At 37.2% G+C, this 16,173-nt stretch overlaps 1 protein-coding gene across 1 annotated transcript in view; it reads left to right on the forward strand.

Annotated features, from left to right (window-relative positions):
* Positions 1-16,173, forward strand: part of lrrc2 (leucine rich repeat containing 2) — a 130,928-nt gene that overhangs the window by 86,697 nt on the left and 28,058 nt on the right. The window contains exons 6-7 of the mRNA XM_039759434.1: positions 1,608-1,753; positions 7,067-7,219. Of these exons, the coding sequence (XP_039615368.1) occupies positions 1,608-1,753; positions 7,067-7,219 (299 nt within the window). The remainder of the gene's footprint in view (positions 1-1,607; positions 1,754-7,066; positions 7,220-16,173) is intronic.

Consider the following 16,173-nt stretch of genomic DNA (forward strand, 5'->3'; position numbering starts at 1 on the left):
AAATGAGTGTAAGAATGTACCCTTAGACACACACACACACTAGAAAATATGTAAATAACCTAACCCATGACACTTCCCCTGTTTGTTTCCATAACACTCACCTATGAGAGGTTCTCTACACTGAGACAACACACTCCAAGTAATCAACATATCTGCATCATTTGTGTTAGCTAGTGTTTCCTGAAGCATAAGCTTTCATTCAATGCTGTTATCTTTGTAGCTACAATCTCAAGGATATTTTTTAAAGAAGCATTGGCTCTGTTTTACTCATGTTATGAGTGAGTTCAGATTAATGATCAGAACAGTGCCAGAACTGAGAGCAGCGTTCAGGAGCGAGAAGATCAAAGAAAAAGCAGATGAAAGTACCATACAAGAGGTTAAGTCATTGTCCAGGAATATTCAGGTCTTCTAGGACCCTAGATGCTAATACAAAACAAAAACAATATAAAGGAGAAATATCCAAAAATCTAAAAATACAGAGCACAAGGCTAAAGCTCAAGGGGCCACAACAAAGGTTTTAAGACAGTGCTAGATAGTTGTCTAAAAATCTAAATTGACAGACTCCTCCAATCATGTGAATGTGTGATAACTGATTAGTTAAGTGTGTCTGGAACTCATGGTTTGAGGACAGCAACATGTGACTATACAGGTGATAGACTTAGTGAATTGCCAATACCGACTACTTTTTCAGGACAGGTGAGGTTGGGGAGTATGTACGGGTACATCGCATTGCCGCACCCACCACACGATGAAACAGCTTAGGACCCTTGTTGGCAACCCCTCACGTAGACACGCGGTCCAGTTCCACCCTCTGGAAATGACCATCTACCTGCCACAGCCAGATGTTATGCGGGTGTCCCCTTGGCCTGGTCCAGCCGCTCGGGTCCTCAACAATGAGAATTCTGTGAGCCGGATCACCCACAGGGAAATTACACCACATCGTTGTAGTGCTGTAACTGACATCCCTCACCATGCAGGTGATGTGCTTTATTCAGGTTAAGAGTTCACTGCACTTTATTTTGGATCTTCAGTTTTTCTTGAAGTCATACTCTTAAGATACGAAGCAAGGTTCAAGCGATCACAAAGGAATTCAGTAAGTATGAAAAAGCTAAACATGGAGTTGTTTAAAACTATGTGGGTTAAGAAAAAAAACAACTGAAGCTTGCTTAGACGTTGTGAAATAGTATAAAGATAATATACCAAAAGGCAAATAGTAAAAAGCAAAAGAACAAGATAGGTCAAAATGCAGATATTTTGGAGAAACAACATTTATATTTAGAATTTGAGGTGTGCACCATGAATCTGTAATGAATCTCTTTCCTGTTTATGGAGCACCAATATATCCTGGTGCCTTTGAAATGAACAGTCATGTCATGATTATGTTTTCTGTTTAATGAAGCTAAATGGGAAAATTTGGTCCATTACTTAAGATGTTGAATTATGTTGAAAAGAAAGGTTATGACCAAGAACATTTTCAAAGCAGTGTTATTTTTTTAATTCCTTCCTGTGTTTCATGGGCACTGCCTGTGCTTGTTAAGCTGTATTTTTGTTTCTTTGGACATGTGTCCCAATGCTTTCTTTAACAATGTCTTCTAATGATTTTTCAGCTCAGCAATCTGAAAAAACTTCTGTACCTTGACCTAGCTGGGAACAGATTCAGCAGCATACCCATCTGTGTTCTTCGCATGTCAAGTCTGCAGTGGCTGGATATCAGCAGCAATAAACTAAAAGAGCTTCCACAGGATATTGACAGGTGACCACAAATTAGAGAGGAACATTCCACCTGCTCATCCGCCTACTCTCCTTTTTATCATTTGAGTGACTGCTGGAGGAAAATGCTGGTGTGTCTAGGCAGGGGGCAATGTGCACACCATTTCCCTGTCAGCACATCCCCTGACTGAAACACATCTCCCTCTCATGCTTTTGTAATAATATGTGAGTCATTGGTATCAATCAGTAAAACTCCAGGTTATGAAAATGATAATTATTATCTTCATATGGATAATGTTAAGTATGGAGAGAGCATAAAGTTATTTGTATGAATTACATTTTTTATGTTTGAGTTATTACTAAAGTTAAGCCTAATATTTAATATGTAGTTTTTCATTTTTGAATAAAAGGAAAATAAAGAAGTTAGTAGCAGGAAGGGCATCCAGCTTTAAAACCTGATTTAATAAATCCAAAATGTAGGGAGGGAGCTACCGGCCAACCTGAGGGTGCCCAGAAAATGACCACTAAAATGCTAGAGAGGGATAGAGACTTGTAGACTGGCAGTTCATTTAGCTTTTGAAAGTACACACATTGGCATTACTTGGTAAATTTATTAATACAAAGATTATTATTATCTATTGTAAAACTCAGGGCACGTACAGCTGCCCTATCCCCGACACAGACAGGCAGGACATGACTTTGCTACACAGCACACTATTTATTTTTATAAACACAGTCCAGCACTAGTCCATGCCACAGTCTTTTTGCTGCCAGTCCTTCTGTCTACACTCCTCCTCCAGAGCTTAGTCTTCTTCCTCCTGACTCAGGCTGTTGAGTGGTAGTGACGGGCTGCTTTTATAGGGCATCTGGAAGGAGTCCAGGTGCCCAACGAGCTTCTTCTCATAGATCTTCCTGGTGTGGCAGAAGTGCTGTCAAATAGGCCCTGGAAGATTCCATGTTCATAACCCGTGGCCCCATTGAAAGCCAAGGGGGCTGCCCTCTGCTGGTCCAGGGGAGGAAATGTCCTGGAAATATTGTCTCCCGTGGGGTTCCACTGTCGGGGCATCTGCCACACTATATATATAAAATGCTAATGGGTGTCCATCTGTCACACATGCTGTAAATTTGCAAATCACTGGGCCTTGAACCTTGATCTTCGTCCTTGAGAGGTTATGACAAATTGCAGGTGTGGGCTACCTCCACCATGTAACTGGACTTTGGGTTCTTCACATGGCAAGTGGTGGCACAGCCATGCACCACGCCTGACAGGAAAACAACAGCAGCACAAGCATGTGGCATTGCTGACAGGTGAAGAGCCATGGTAACATCTGCTGTAAGTAAAGTGCATTGCACAGGCTGCCTGATTGTTTTCCTCCCAAATGCAAGTCCTGCAAAATCAAAGAATCATAGGTGCAGGCTGCCTCTACCACATAATTGGACTTTAGGTCCTTCACACACAAGTGGTGATGTGGCAATGTGAAATGGCTGACAGGAAAAGAACTGCTGCAACATCTGCTGACAGTGTAGAGCATTGCACAGCTGACTGATCATTTTCATTGGCAATGCAAGTCATACGATTTGAGCACAAAAGACAGTGATACACGCCATTAGAGCACAAAAGAAGTGGTGGTACCCATGCCAGACTGAGCAGAAGTGCATGAACCACCTTTCTTTGAGGAAAAGAGATCTGATTTTCTTTCTAATTATTGTTATTATCAATATCATCATTTGAATAGTTTTTTGTTTTTTTTTACTACCTTAGTATTCAAACTGATATAGATAGATGTACTGTATATACTCGCGTATAAGTCGGGTCTTGAATACCTAAAAATCGATCATAAAATCAGACCCAACTTATACACCCGTTCAAAAATAAGACACAATTTTTTAACATCTTCTTGCCTCCTCCAATCTCACATTAGTTTCTCAGATACATCGAATTTTGTTGCAGCAGAGCAGTTACCAATTTCGTTCACCACTTTAACGACTTTTAATTTAAAACCAACATCATATTTTCTTCTGATCGAACGCTCCACTGTAGATAAGGGATGCTCTTACGATAAAGGAATATGAGGGTGTGAGATACAAAAAACACAAAACAGTGCAAACGTCGCTTCAGAATAGTTTGGGTGTTACCGTGTGGTCACGTAGGCAACATACATAGAAAAAAAGGCAGTGTGCTCTGCGGTTACTCTCTCAGGTGGGTGTTGACATATCATAATCTCTTAGATCAATAGCATGAGTTTTCCGCATTCGACTTAAATGACCAACATTATAAAATAATGAGAAAATGAAATTATACGGTAAAACCAAGCCCTGACTTATCTGCAGGAGAACTTAAACGCGAGTATATACGGTATACATATTTTTATGTTCCTTAAGATTCCCGCTTCAATAGATCACATAAATACAATTTATGATACAGAAATTGGGCTCAAGGTTTAGGGATGCTGCCTCACAACTCCAGGAGACATGGGTTTAATGCTAATGCTGGTCACTTACTGTGAGGAGTTTGCATGTTCTACTTGAGTTTCTGTGAATTTTCTTTTTGTTGGGTAAATTGGAGACAATACCAGTGTGAGAGCGCCCTATGATAATGCTGCTACTACTCATTTTCTGTTAAAATGAGAAGGAAATGCACAAATAATTGAAAGGAAGAGTGCATATAAGCAGCAGAAAAAATAAAAAACTCCTTATGTCATTTTTATAATAATACTTTTTAGGAAGGTTGATTGTAAACAGCTATCTCACAGTTCATGGGACATGCTACGAAAGAACTACATACACAAAATACTCTTTATTTGTGTAAACATATCAGTCAATTTGCCCATTTCAAGAAAGTAAATACTCTTGTCTTTAATATTTTCTGACATTTTGTCCATCAGGCATTGCAATCAGCCAGTACAGAATGCAACGTCTATCGATACATTTATTTTCTGAACTCCCACCCCATTCATTACAGAGAACTGGAGCCGACCTAACTAGTAAAAGTTTAACCCTGGATGGCATTAATCCCTTGCAGAGCACATTCACATACATACTCACTCAAGGTTAATTCACCAAAACTGTACATTTCTGGAATGAGAGAGTTGACTAAAAGTAGAAGTAGAAACTCCTAACTGATGTGCCACTCTGGAGTTCTCTAATATGAGCATCTTCAAAATAATCTGATAGCCATGCACATGAACGTCTAAGGGGTTTGGCACTGTGCTGGGAGAAAAAAAATATGGGCTCTTCAAAAGATAATGTGGGAAGCATGGTGGCACAATAGTTAGTGATGCTGCCGCACTGTTCCAGAATTTTCAGTTCTAGCCCCAGGCCCATTTATGCATGTTAGGTGATCTGTCAGCATTATGAACAAGCGTTTTGTCACTGTGCATGTGTCTCAGTTTAAACGTCAATACAAAACTGGTGGGCTGTAACAAAGGAAGTTGACTCCAGGAGTTCCAAAGGGCATTCCTGAACCCAGAAGCAGTCTTCAGAATAACCCAGAAAGAAGTTTTGGAGCAGCGGCTATAAGTGCTTGTTGCTTTTACTGTACATATTTTGTGTTCTCCCAGTATTGTTACCTGTTTATTATAAAATTCATTCTTATTCAACTTTTTCCCTGTTTCACTTTCTCCCACTATTGTTCACAATGGGTTGTATGAAATATAGTAAAATCTGGGAAGGTTATGATTCAAAGTTGTTTTTTTTAGCTTCTAGGTCACTCTGCAATCTTAGTTTTAAAAATGTATGCATAAGTAAATAAATATGTAAATTTTATAGGAATATGACTCAAAAAATGAACTGATTTTAGCATCAATATAGAATATAAATCACAATGAGGTAGCACAAAACAGTTTAAAATAAAGTGCAAACTATTACATAAACGTGAGACCTAGTACTGTACAGTCAATATACTGTATAATTGTTAAATTGTTGAATTGGGCACATAATTTATTTTTACACCAGATATTAGTGAAGGTTTACTTACAGGAATAGGCAAGTGAATGCTCAGAAAAGAAGCCAGTGACATGTTATGCATGACGTGCTCCTGATCTTTCATCTATGTCAAAATGAATGGTAAAAATTAAAGTCAGAAATACCAAACGAGATTCAAGGCCAGAATGTCCTTAACAAGATTAACAATAACAACTTCAAACACAAGGTTGGTTGCTATGTGTGCCACTTTCAATTAAAGTGCAGTTGTGCCAATGTCACAAGCGACAAAAGTGTGCACCCCTGTCCAGCATCACACCTCATCTGTGGCCACTGAATGGCAGCATTCTTTGAAAAACACATAGAAACGTAAAACAAGAAACAAACAAAAACAATACATTTTTATAAGTGTACATGCAAATACATTGAAAGTGCTTAACAGTCAGGAAAATACATAATGTACTTAAGAAATAATCTATATATATAATTCACTAAGACAAGACAACCATGGAAAGCACACCGGAAGGGGCGTGGATTCACTATTGCGTCCACCATGAAAAACCACGCAAACAACGAAGCCCCAACTCGCTACTAACGTGGTCGGGTGTCTTGGTGGATTATATATAAAAAAGAAGCCACAACCGCACAGAGCAATAAAAAGTCTATGTGAGTCACGGGTGCATCTGGACTGTGCAAAGACGACAACGACTCAAATGCCGAGCTGGAGGTGGGCACATGAGCAGGCAGTGCATACTGAACGCAAAATTCAGTCACAGACGATTGTGTGTTGGTTCGTTCTGTGCATTGTTACGGTGTTGCTTTTCTTGCTGATTTATTACATTACCGATTTTTCAAATGTTAATTTTCTCCCTGTGCTTAAAAATCATTAAAAAAACGGCCTGATTATGCGCACACGCCGCGGGTTGGCTAGTAATATTATAGCTCAGTGAGATTCTTTTGTTAATGTTGCAGTGCTGACAGCAACTGACAAACCCTAAAGTAAGATTATGAGAGTATGCCATGCCTGAAGGGGTGTGATCATTACAAATCGCTCCATACTCTACCTTTTAAGTCCTAAAAAATCAACACTTACTATTTTAATAAAATGAGCTGTGTTCTGTCATAGCAGAATCACTACAATAGACTAAATACAGAGTAAGACAGACAGTCTATGTAGAAATACATCTAAACACATACAACATGTATTGTATGTAGTGAACTTCATCCACAAGTAAGAAGAAAACAGCAATATTTCTAGTGAGAAGAATAAAAGTTAAATAGGCATGATTCATGTAGAGTAACCAATGTAGCTGGCATACTTCAAATAATCGTCCAACCCTATAGAATACTGAAAGGTTTCAAGACAGCTTCTCATTCATTTTTATTTTATTCTTTTGCATTCCCCTCTCTCACATTCTTTATTCATTTCTTTCAGGCTTGAAAATCTGGAATCCCTGTTCCTCCAGAAAAATATAATGACATACCTTCCGAATTCCTTGTGTAACCTACCAAAGATCACTATGCTTGTAGTCAGTGGGGAAAACCTTGTCCAAATTCCGACGTACATTTGCAGCAGCCCTCATATTAAGTAAGTTATTTTCTGTTCAGCATGCAGTAAACTACTGACTAACACAATGTCACTACCTCTTCATTTTCATTTTTGGTATGCCTACAATACTGTCTCTTTTTAAGTGCAAACAAGTGCAACAACAATTTTTATCCATCCATTTTGTAGTGATTATGATAAAGTAAATTATTTTGTATTAAACTGTGGTATTTACCTTTTATACAGTTTACATTATTATCCATCCTGATGAAGTAATTTTTATTTTACTGGCATTTAATGACAGCTAATGAATCTGGGTATATCAGAATTAGCCAACATTTGCTGTGCCATTATTTGTCTTTGTTTTCCTTCCCTTTGAATTGTTAGAAAAAGGATTTGTATTTTATCATTATTTTTAAATTATGGTGACATTCTAGGACTCATAATAGCATACACTTATACAGAAATGACATTATGACAATGTATTTCTAAGGCTCGTCATTTTAAAATTACCAGTAATATTACAAAGCATGCTAAAATAAAAGAGTATTGAAATGAATAGAAAATTGCTGTTTTCCTGTAAGTATAATGTGGTTCTATAGATGGTATACTACATACATTTTTTATGATGTTTTTATTGATTCATTTGTACTAATAATAAGTAAACACAAAAATGTTACCTACTGTATTAAAAATAATAAACTTTATAAATGTACATCTTTAAAGTATTAAAGATCCACGCTAACCTGATATTATAATGACAGATAGATAGATAGATATGAAAGGCACTATATGATAGATAGATAGATAGATAGATAGATAGATAGATAGATAGATAGATAGATAGATAGATAGATAGATAGATAGATAGATAGATAGTGTCACAAGAATGGACAGGAGACATAAAAAGGTTTGGGGAAACCACCCGTATATTATGCCCTGGCTGCAAAAGGGTTGGATTTTGTGGAATTGTGTCTGGTTCAAAGTCCAAAACAGAACTGATGACATGTGGCAAAAATGGTGGCTTTAAAGGACTGGATATGAAGCGACATCGTCCTGCAAGGCGGAACCGGAAGTGATGTCATCATGGGTGCCGGACCTGGACGTGACGTTATCTGGGCGGGAAGTGACATCACCATGGTCTGCAGAGGACTGACCCCCTGGTCAGTCATGGAATTGTCACTATTTGAGCCCTTTAGCTGGCTCCCATGTGCATGTGTATGATACTAGATAGATAGATAGATAGATATTCTTTATTTATCCTCAAGGGAAAATCAGAACTTTACAAAAGCTCAAGCAAAAATATAAAGATTATAACAAACCACAACTCCCCAAACGCACACAAGGCCTTCTAGCTTACATAATATGAAAACTGCTGCTTTTGCCAAAAATAGGCGCTTTAGATACAGTAAGATGTAGTCAGATCTGCCCAGTTGTGCCACAGATTTACATTTAAAGGCATTGACATTTGGATTGAGCAGGTGCATATTTTTGTATCCCCAAATGGAACATGCTGATGGAAGTCTGTTCCTTCCAAAGATCTCCTCGCTGAAGTCACCAGCATTCTATAAACAGAATGAATCATCATTAGAGTGTTGGTAACAAATTAAATCATTTCTGTTGTTGAGTTAATAGACATTAACAAGGATGGCATACCTTATCTCCCTAGACTGTAAAATGGATTAATTTAGTAGTATTTCAATGATAGGATTACAAATTTTAGTTGTAAATGTAATGTGCTTGTGTTTTAACCATTTCTCATTCACACTGATGTCCAGTTCCCCTCCTGCATTTTCCACTTTATGCGATCATATTTGGTGAAACCCATGCAGCATTAAAATTAATCTTCACCTTTTCCATCATCAGATGAGCTGCTCCTGTGATAAGGTGTAGCAGATCTCCTTAGACAGTAGTTATCACAGTGTTACCAGCTGAAATATTTCATATACCCCACTTTATGTTACTCAGAGCCTCTTACATTCTCAGATGTTATAGGCGTAAAGTAGTCTTCAGATTATCTATGCTCAAACTGTGATATCTGTCAAGTTTGCAGTTTGTCTGAAAGACAGTTGAGATGACCAGACACTTAGTTTGCGGTGACAGCAGCATCTTCAATTTAAAATTCCATTTAAAAATTATAGTAACTAGCCAGATGCTAGGTCACATTTAACCATAATAATAATAATTGTTAAACATCACATTTAACCATAATAATAATAATTGTTAAACAAGTTAATTAAACACAAGAAAAAATACATATTGTGCACATTTCATTACTGAAAATAGTGATAATATTATTGAAAATAACCAAGTAGTGTGATGGAGAGTAGGACTTTAGAGACCTTCAAATTTTGATGTGATGTTATTTTCAAAAATCCAAGTGATGGACAAGCTTGTTGGGCTGAATGGCTTGTTCTAGTCACAATTTTTCTAATGTGCTAATTGTTTTTATGTCATATTGTTCTGTGCTGCCTGTCATGCCAGAGAAGATCTGTTTCCAGCTTTTCTGATATACTTGTAAAATATTTGAAAGTTTTATAAACAAGAAGCACCACACTAGGTATTAAGTAGTAGCAGAACAATGTAGGTGCCTGATGAAAGTGCTGGTCACTACTTATATGACACCTACTTGGCAAAAGAAAGATGAAGACAGTACAGCAGGATACATTAAGGTAAGAACAACATGACTGCTATATGATCACTGTGCTAATCTAGCCATATCTTCAATATTTTGACACTGGGTTTTTAGATTCTTTTAATGAAAAACAAAGAACACGGTATACTAAATAGTAACATGGAAAAAACTTAGATTGTGGTCAAAAATGCACCTTCCTCTAAAGCTGAGGTTCCTGAGGGAAGATTTTAAAACCTGAGACCAGAAAAGACTGGCCCAGAAGTGAAATCAGGAGTGAGTTCATAGGTCTTCTTCCGTCTTGTGATCTCCCTGTCTCAGGACAAATGAAGAAATAGACATACAAATCCCTCCCACGTGTGCCCATTAAATCAGTCCTCAAAAAAGCGTATTTTACTTACATATTTGACATGACCCTCCTCTAGGATTTCAAACTGAAAGAAATGTCCATCGCAGGGCATACTAAAGCATTCACCAGCAGAGTTGGCAATTAACCTAGCATGTATATCTTTGGGTAAATCTGTAAAAATGTGAGAAAAATTCATGCAGACAGGGTGAGAATGTTCAAGCTACAAACAGACAGCGCCTCTATTTCATTTTTCAGTCTTTTTTTTTAATTACAAAGCAAAAATTTTGTCTTGCTGTTCTCTTTGTGATTTTACCTTTATTTTTTTGCTGCAATGTAACAATCAATTATTCATGTTTTTTAAGCAGTGTAGCCTTGTCAAAGTTGTTTCAGTAACCTTTCAGTTACATTTGTTTTTTACAAACATCGGTTTATTTGTCATACAATAAAAGGAGTAGATAAAAGAAGCTTGAAAGGACTCCAAAATAAAGGATAAAAATCAAAATACATTTTTATGATCAAGTTTTTATTAGAATATATAAAAAATAGAATATACAAGAAGAAAAACAACCTCATGATGCCCATCTACAACCAAACACTATCCAGCTATTCGAATAGTGTAAATAAAGTAGAGAAGGCAAAGGTGCCAGGATCACACCCAGCTTGAGCAGCCATGCAAACAGCCCAGCAGAAGCTGAAGAAAGTAAACAGAGAGACAGAGTCATTGGCCCACAGCAATCCAGTCCTGTACCAGACAACTGGCATTTCAAATCAAGCCAAATTCGATTTGTCGCAGAGAAGTTATACACAGTACAATATGCAGTGAAATGCTAAACTCCAAGACTGTTCATTAGAAGAACATAAAAAGACAATAAACTGGAAATACTCAACTCTATAAATAACAATAAATATCACAATGTACTGTACAATGACAGCATTATATTAATGTTTTAAATGTATATAATAAATATATTAATATAGGAGAATTAACAATAGGATATCATGTAGCTCTAGGCACTGTCTTCATTTACAATGCATATGGACTGTGGAAAGAAACTTCTGCTCAGTCTTTCTGAGCTGGTCTTTAGGCAGCAATAGCATTTTACTGACCGCAACACAGAACGGTATCTCCGCTAATTTTCTTTGCCCTGATCTGACATTGCTTGGTATAGATGTCCTGGAAGTTAGAGAGTGCCCACATAGTGAAGTTCAGCTGACTACACCACAATCTGCAGAACCTTGCATGTTTCCAAACTAGGCAGTGTAATGTCTAGGTTGCTTGCAGCAATTGCAGCTGGCATAACCTTCTCAAATCTGGATATCAATAGTCACGCCCAGGATGGCTAGGGCACTGAAGACGCATAAGCAACAAAAGTAGCTGCAAAAAATGCATTGTACCTTTTATTCCACAATCATCAACTCAGGCACTGTAATAATAAATATTGCACAGCAGACTTTCACTAAATACAATCCTCAATAAAAACAAGTTCTCAGTTTAGGAGTAAAATCAGTCAATACATATTTTATCAATAATCCACAGGAATATAACAACAGGGATAAAATCAAACAAACAAATTTGAGTTCTTTTCTCAGCCCACACTAAGCCCCAGTGCCTTTCTTCCACTTTTCCAACCCATCAGTTATGCTTAGTGGGAGCCAAGACACCAGCAAGCACATTCAACCTTTAAAACTGGCCCCAGTTACCTCAGCCAGTCACTGCTAGAGTGCACACGCCCAGCTCAATTGTGTTTACAACTGTCAAGCATTCATAGGACAATCTCCTGAATCCTTTGCTCGCTCCCGCTCCCAGAATGCTCAGCGGGTGCAACCCACCCCATGAGAGCGTACCTCTCACTTACCATGAGGCCAGCTCCCAACCACCATTCTTCCTGTCCATTGCAACGGCTTGCTGGCCTGATTGTCCACTCTCTTACTGTCTTGCTCTTCGATTCAAAAAATCATCCTTTCTTTATTTTCTCATTTCCTTTCAGTTCACATTTTCCTTTTCAATTCTCTTTTGTTTTTTAATCTCTCATCTATCCTGCTCAGGCTTCTTTTAAACTTGTGGGTGCAATTAATTACTATCCACAAAGCATCAATGAGGAAACCAGCTGAACTAGTCATGCATCCGAAGTGCAAATGTGAATAACTGATTTCCTCAAACACTCCAGGGCCTCACGACTTTTCAAAGCATGTACCTGCACCCACTGTGCCTGAGGCACACAAGTAAATAGTGGATTTATTGAACATCTTTAGTCTCTGGAATGGCATCTAAAATTCCTCAAAACGTCTGAGCTGGTAAAGACATTGTCATGCCTTCTTCATCAAGGTGTCAGTGTGCTTGGAACAGATCTAGTCTTCTGTGATGTGACATCAAGATGCCAGAAACTGTCTACCCTTTCCACCAGATAGCTGTTAGGGGATGCTAGTGCCTCTGCTGTTTTCTCCCAAAGTCCACAATCAAGTCCTTTGTCTTGCCCACATTCAAGAAGAGACTGTTGTCCTGACATCAGTGTGGCAGTCTCTCCACTTTATCCAGGCAAGTGTGCTCACTGTTGTTAGAGATCAAGCCCACCACAACTGTGTCATCAGCAAACTTGACAATGATATTAGAGACTCGTGCAGCTATACAGTCTGGTGTATAGAGGGAGTACAGCAGAGGACTCGGAACACAGCCCTGTGGATACCCTGTGTTGAGGGTGATGGATGATAAAGTGTGGCAACCCACTCAGACCACCTGTCAAGAATTTAAAAACACATCTGCACATTGAAGTACTCAGACACAGCTCCCTGAGCTTCCATGGTGAGCTGAGAAGGGTTTATTGTGTTAAATGAAAACTGTAGTATAATTGTTTTATAAAAAATGTAAATTTGCACGTCCTGCAATGGACTAACGCCCTTGTCCAGGGTTTGTTCCTGCCTTGTGCCCAGTAACTAGCTAGAATAAGTGCCTGTAGACCCCCATATCCTTGTTCAGGACTAAGCGGGTCAGAAAATAAATAACTGACTAAAAATATGCAATAGACAGACATCTAACCAAAGTCTTCATCTTTTTTGTACCCAAAGCTTCTGAATTCTTACATGGCCCGAATAGGTTCTAAAGAGAAAGAATGAGTAGAACAATTAATTTATTATGATTGATCAAAGCCACTAAAGTAACACTCATAAAACAGATTCTAGTTGTTCCAAGTGCAATAGTTTTCTGCTAATAATTAATCCAATATGAGCTCTGTATGTATTAATAAAAGCTATTATAAAATTTATCCTAAAGATATAAAAGTATATTCCAAACTTCTAATGACTACATTTTTGCAGTATATTCTACTGTTTACTTTTATCATAGAACAGTTAACCATTAAAAGTATCGGCCATGGTTACCCTTGAGGTAATCTGCAATGACACTAAGACATTATCCTCTTGTCATGCTACTAAAACTCATTCCGTGTTGCAGAATAGTGTGAGTGCAACTTGGTGAATTGCAGAATATTGTTTAAAATTTACCATGTGCTGTATCTAATTCAGATATTGTGCCTGGTAATATCTATATGCAATTTTTACTGTTATTGACTTAAGAACCAAAGTGAAACTGCAGACATGTTTTGCATTATTTACTTCTAATGAGAGGCAGCAAAGCAGATGGTGGAAGTCAAATGATAATTATTGCATGTTGGAAGAATTTTACATTTAAATGACATGCATATTTTCCAATACTTAATTTTTGAGTTGCACAGATTTTAAAAGTAAATTAAAAAGAAATACAAAAAGTCTTACACCACAATGGTTTAGATGTGCAACCCAGCAAAATGATATAAACAGCAGACTGGTCAAAAGTCGTTTAAGTTTTCATATGTTTTGTGACTGTTTTGAAGTTGAGACACACTGTTAGAATTTATTACGAAGGTATTGATTTTTTGTTAATATTATTTTAACCCAGACCTACATTACTTTTAGTGATTTTAAAAACTTACAAGTATGTTTCCATTTTTTGGGTTACTTAATCTAATTCAGTTAAACAGGAGATTTTAACCAAACTGGCAGCACAGAAAACAAACTCTGGATTAGGTGCCAGTTCATTACAGGTATTATGCTATTTTTAATTTAAATTCAATAACCTTTTTAGATGAACTGAGCATTGCTAACAGATAAGTGCTATTTCAAAGTAACAGTTATAAAGTTTAATATTTGAATGTTTTAATTGTACTTTAAGATAAAATAATCTTTTACCATTGATAGAATGTGAGAGTGACCATATAGATACTATGGTGACAATACAGATCACCATCCCAACTGATACAACTGCAAATGTAAGGTTATCAGATGTCTCAAGCTACTTTTTGTCGTGTCAGTTTTCTCATGTAGGTTTTAATTGGCATGTCAGATTATTGCACACATGAAGGGCAGTAGTACAAGTGGGTGGCATCGACATGCTAATTCTATAATGTGAGATGTGCCATTGACAGGAAGGAGAGAAGAAGCTCCAAAAAGTGCAGAAAGTGGTGGGAGGGGGGAATGGAGATTCAGAAGAAGATCCAAGTTGGTGATGTGTACAAAAGATAAGGGAAATAAATATTGGCAACTACAACATTAAGGGTGAAATTAGACACTACTTGTATGTCAAGACAATGAAAGGAAAATGTGACATTCTGAAGCAATGGATGATTGTAATATGTTAAGGGAGGAATATTAATTAAGCTACGGAAGGGAGCTACCCAGAATTGTTTTCCGTTTTTAGTTTCTTTTCCTAAAGTGCAAGGTAATACTTTGAAGAAATGTTAATTGATACACATAATTTCATCACTAGAAGGCAGTGTGCTATCTGAGTCTAGTTTGAACATTCTCTTCATGTATACATACACTTCTTTCCACCCACTCAAGCCATGTTGTAGGTTGACCTGTGACTCAACCTACCTGACTGTGAGGAGTTGGTGTTGTCCCACTGGTAGGCATTTGCGTCAAATGAGTGCCAACAAACACACCTGGCCAAAGGTGTTCACAAACACACAGCAAAAATACAACAGCGACAAAGTGCACAGTTAGTGGGATTTTAAGAAGTGGTTGCTTACAAAGCTGACCAAAAGGTTCACCTGCATGTTGAAATGATGTTAGTGTTACATTTTGTGCTTTGTATTGATGCTGCTTTTTAGAAGATTGTGAGTACATTCCTACCCAAATAAGAGACATCTAAATTAAGATATGTCCAGCTTAATCGCTGTCTGCAGCAAATGATACCAGCATATGTACGGGGCCGCATTTTTCCTTATGATTTCACATAATGTGGAAAAAATTGTACAGTATAATTACACTATAACTTTTTGTTTTCTCTTTATTTATTGTTTCTTTTGCCATTTTGTTAATTTCATTTATATTATTTTTATAAAAAAAATGAGTTTTTTTCAGTAAACAATACAATCTCTTCAGCAATAAAATCACAATTGACGAGAAGCTTGTATATCACAATTAATACTGCATTTACAGTATATGTGTACTGCATACGCAAAAGCTTTTGGCCACTGACTCCAGAAATCTTAAAACGTGCAACTCTCACTGAAACTCCAGCTTTAATATATGGCATCTTTCCAGCTGCACCTTAGATAGGAAGCGTAATTGTTACAATTATGTAGTAATTATTAATTTTTAGAAATTTAAAGCACAACACACATCCTTATATCATTATATTATATACGGTGAATAAAGATGCGCATTTAGAGGATTGGACTTGGATCCTGCAGGAATCAACCTGGAAGTTGTGGGTAAAAAAACATTTCACTGGATAAGAATTGGTGGGCAGCTTTGAGAAATGGGGGATGCGAAATTACTTATAATGTGCAATACAACTTTTTTAAAATGTTACTGCTTTGAATATGAACAAAAATATTATGTCATGAAATGTCATGTTTACTTATTAAAATCCAATATTTATGCTTTTATATTTAGAATTTAAATTCTGAACACAAAATATTCAATGCATATTTATAAAACAGAACAAGCAGATATGCAAAGGGCATTCTAAAACTGACC

The sequence above is a fragment of the Polypterus senegalus genome, chromosome 7 (genome assembly GCF_016835505.1).
Source record: "Polypterus senegalus isolate Bchr_013 chromosome 7, ASM1683550v1, whole genome shotgun sequence".
NCBI lineage: Eukaryota > Metazoa > Chordata > Cladistia > Polypteriformes > Polypteridae > Polypterus > Polypterus senegalus.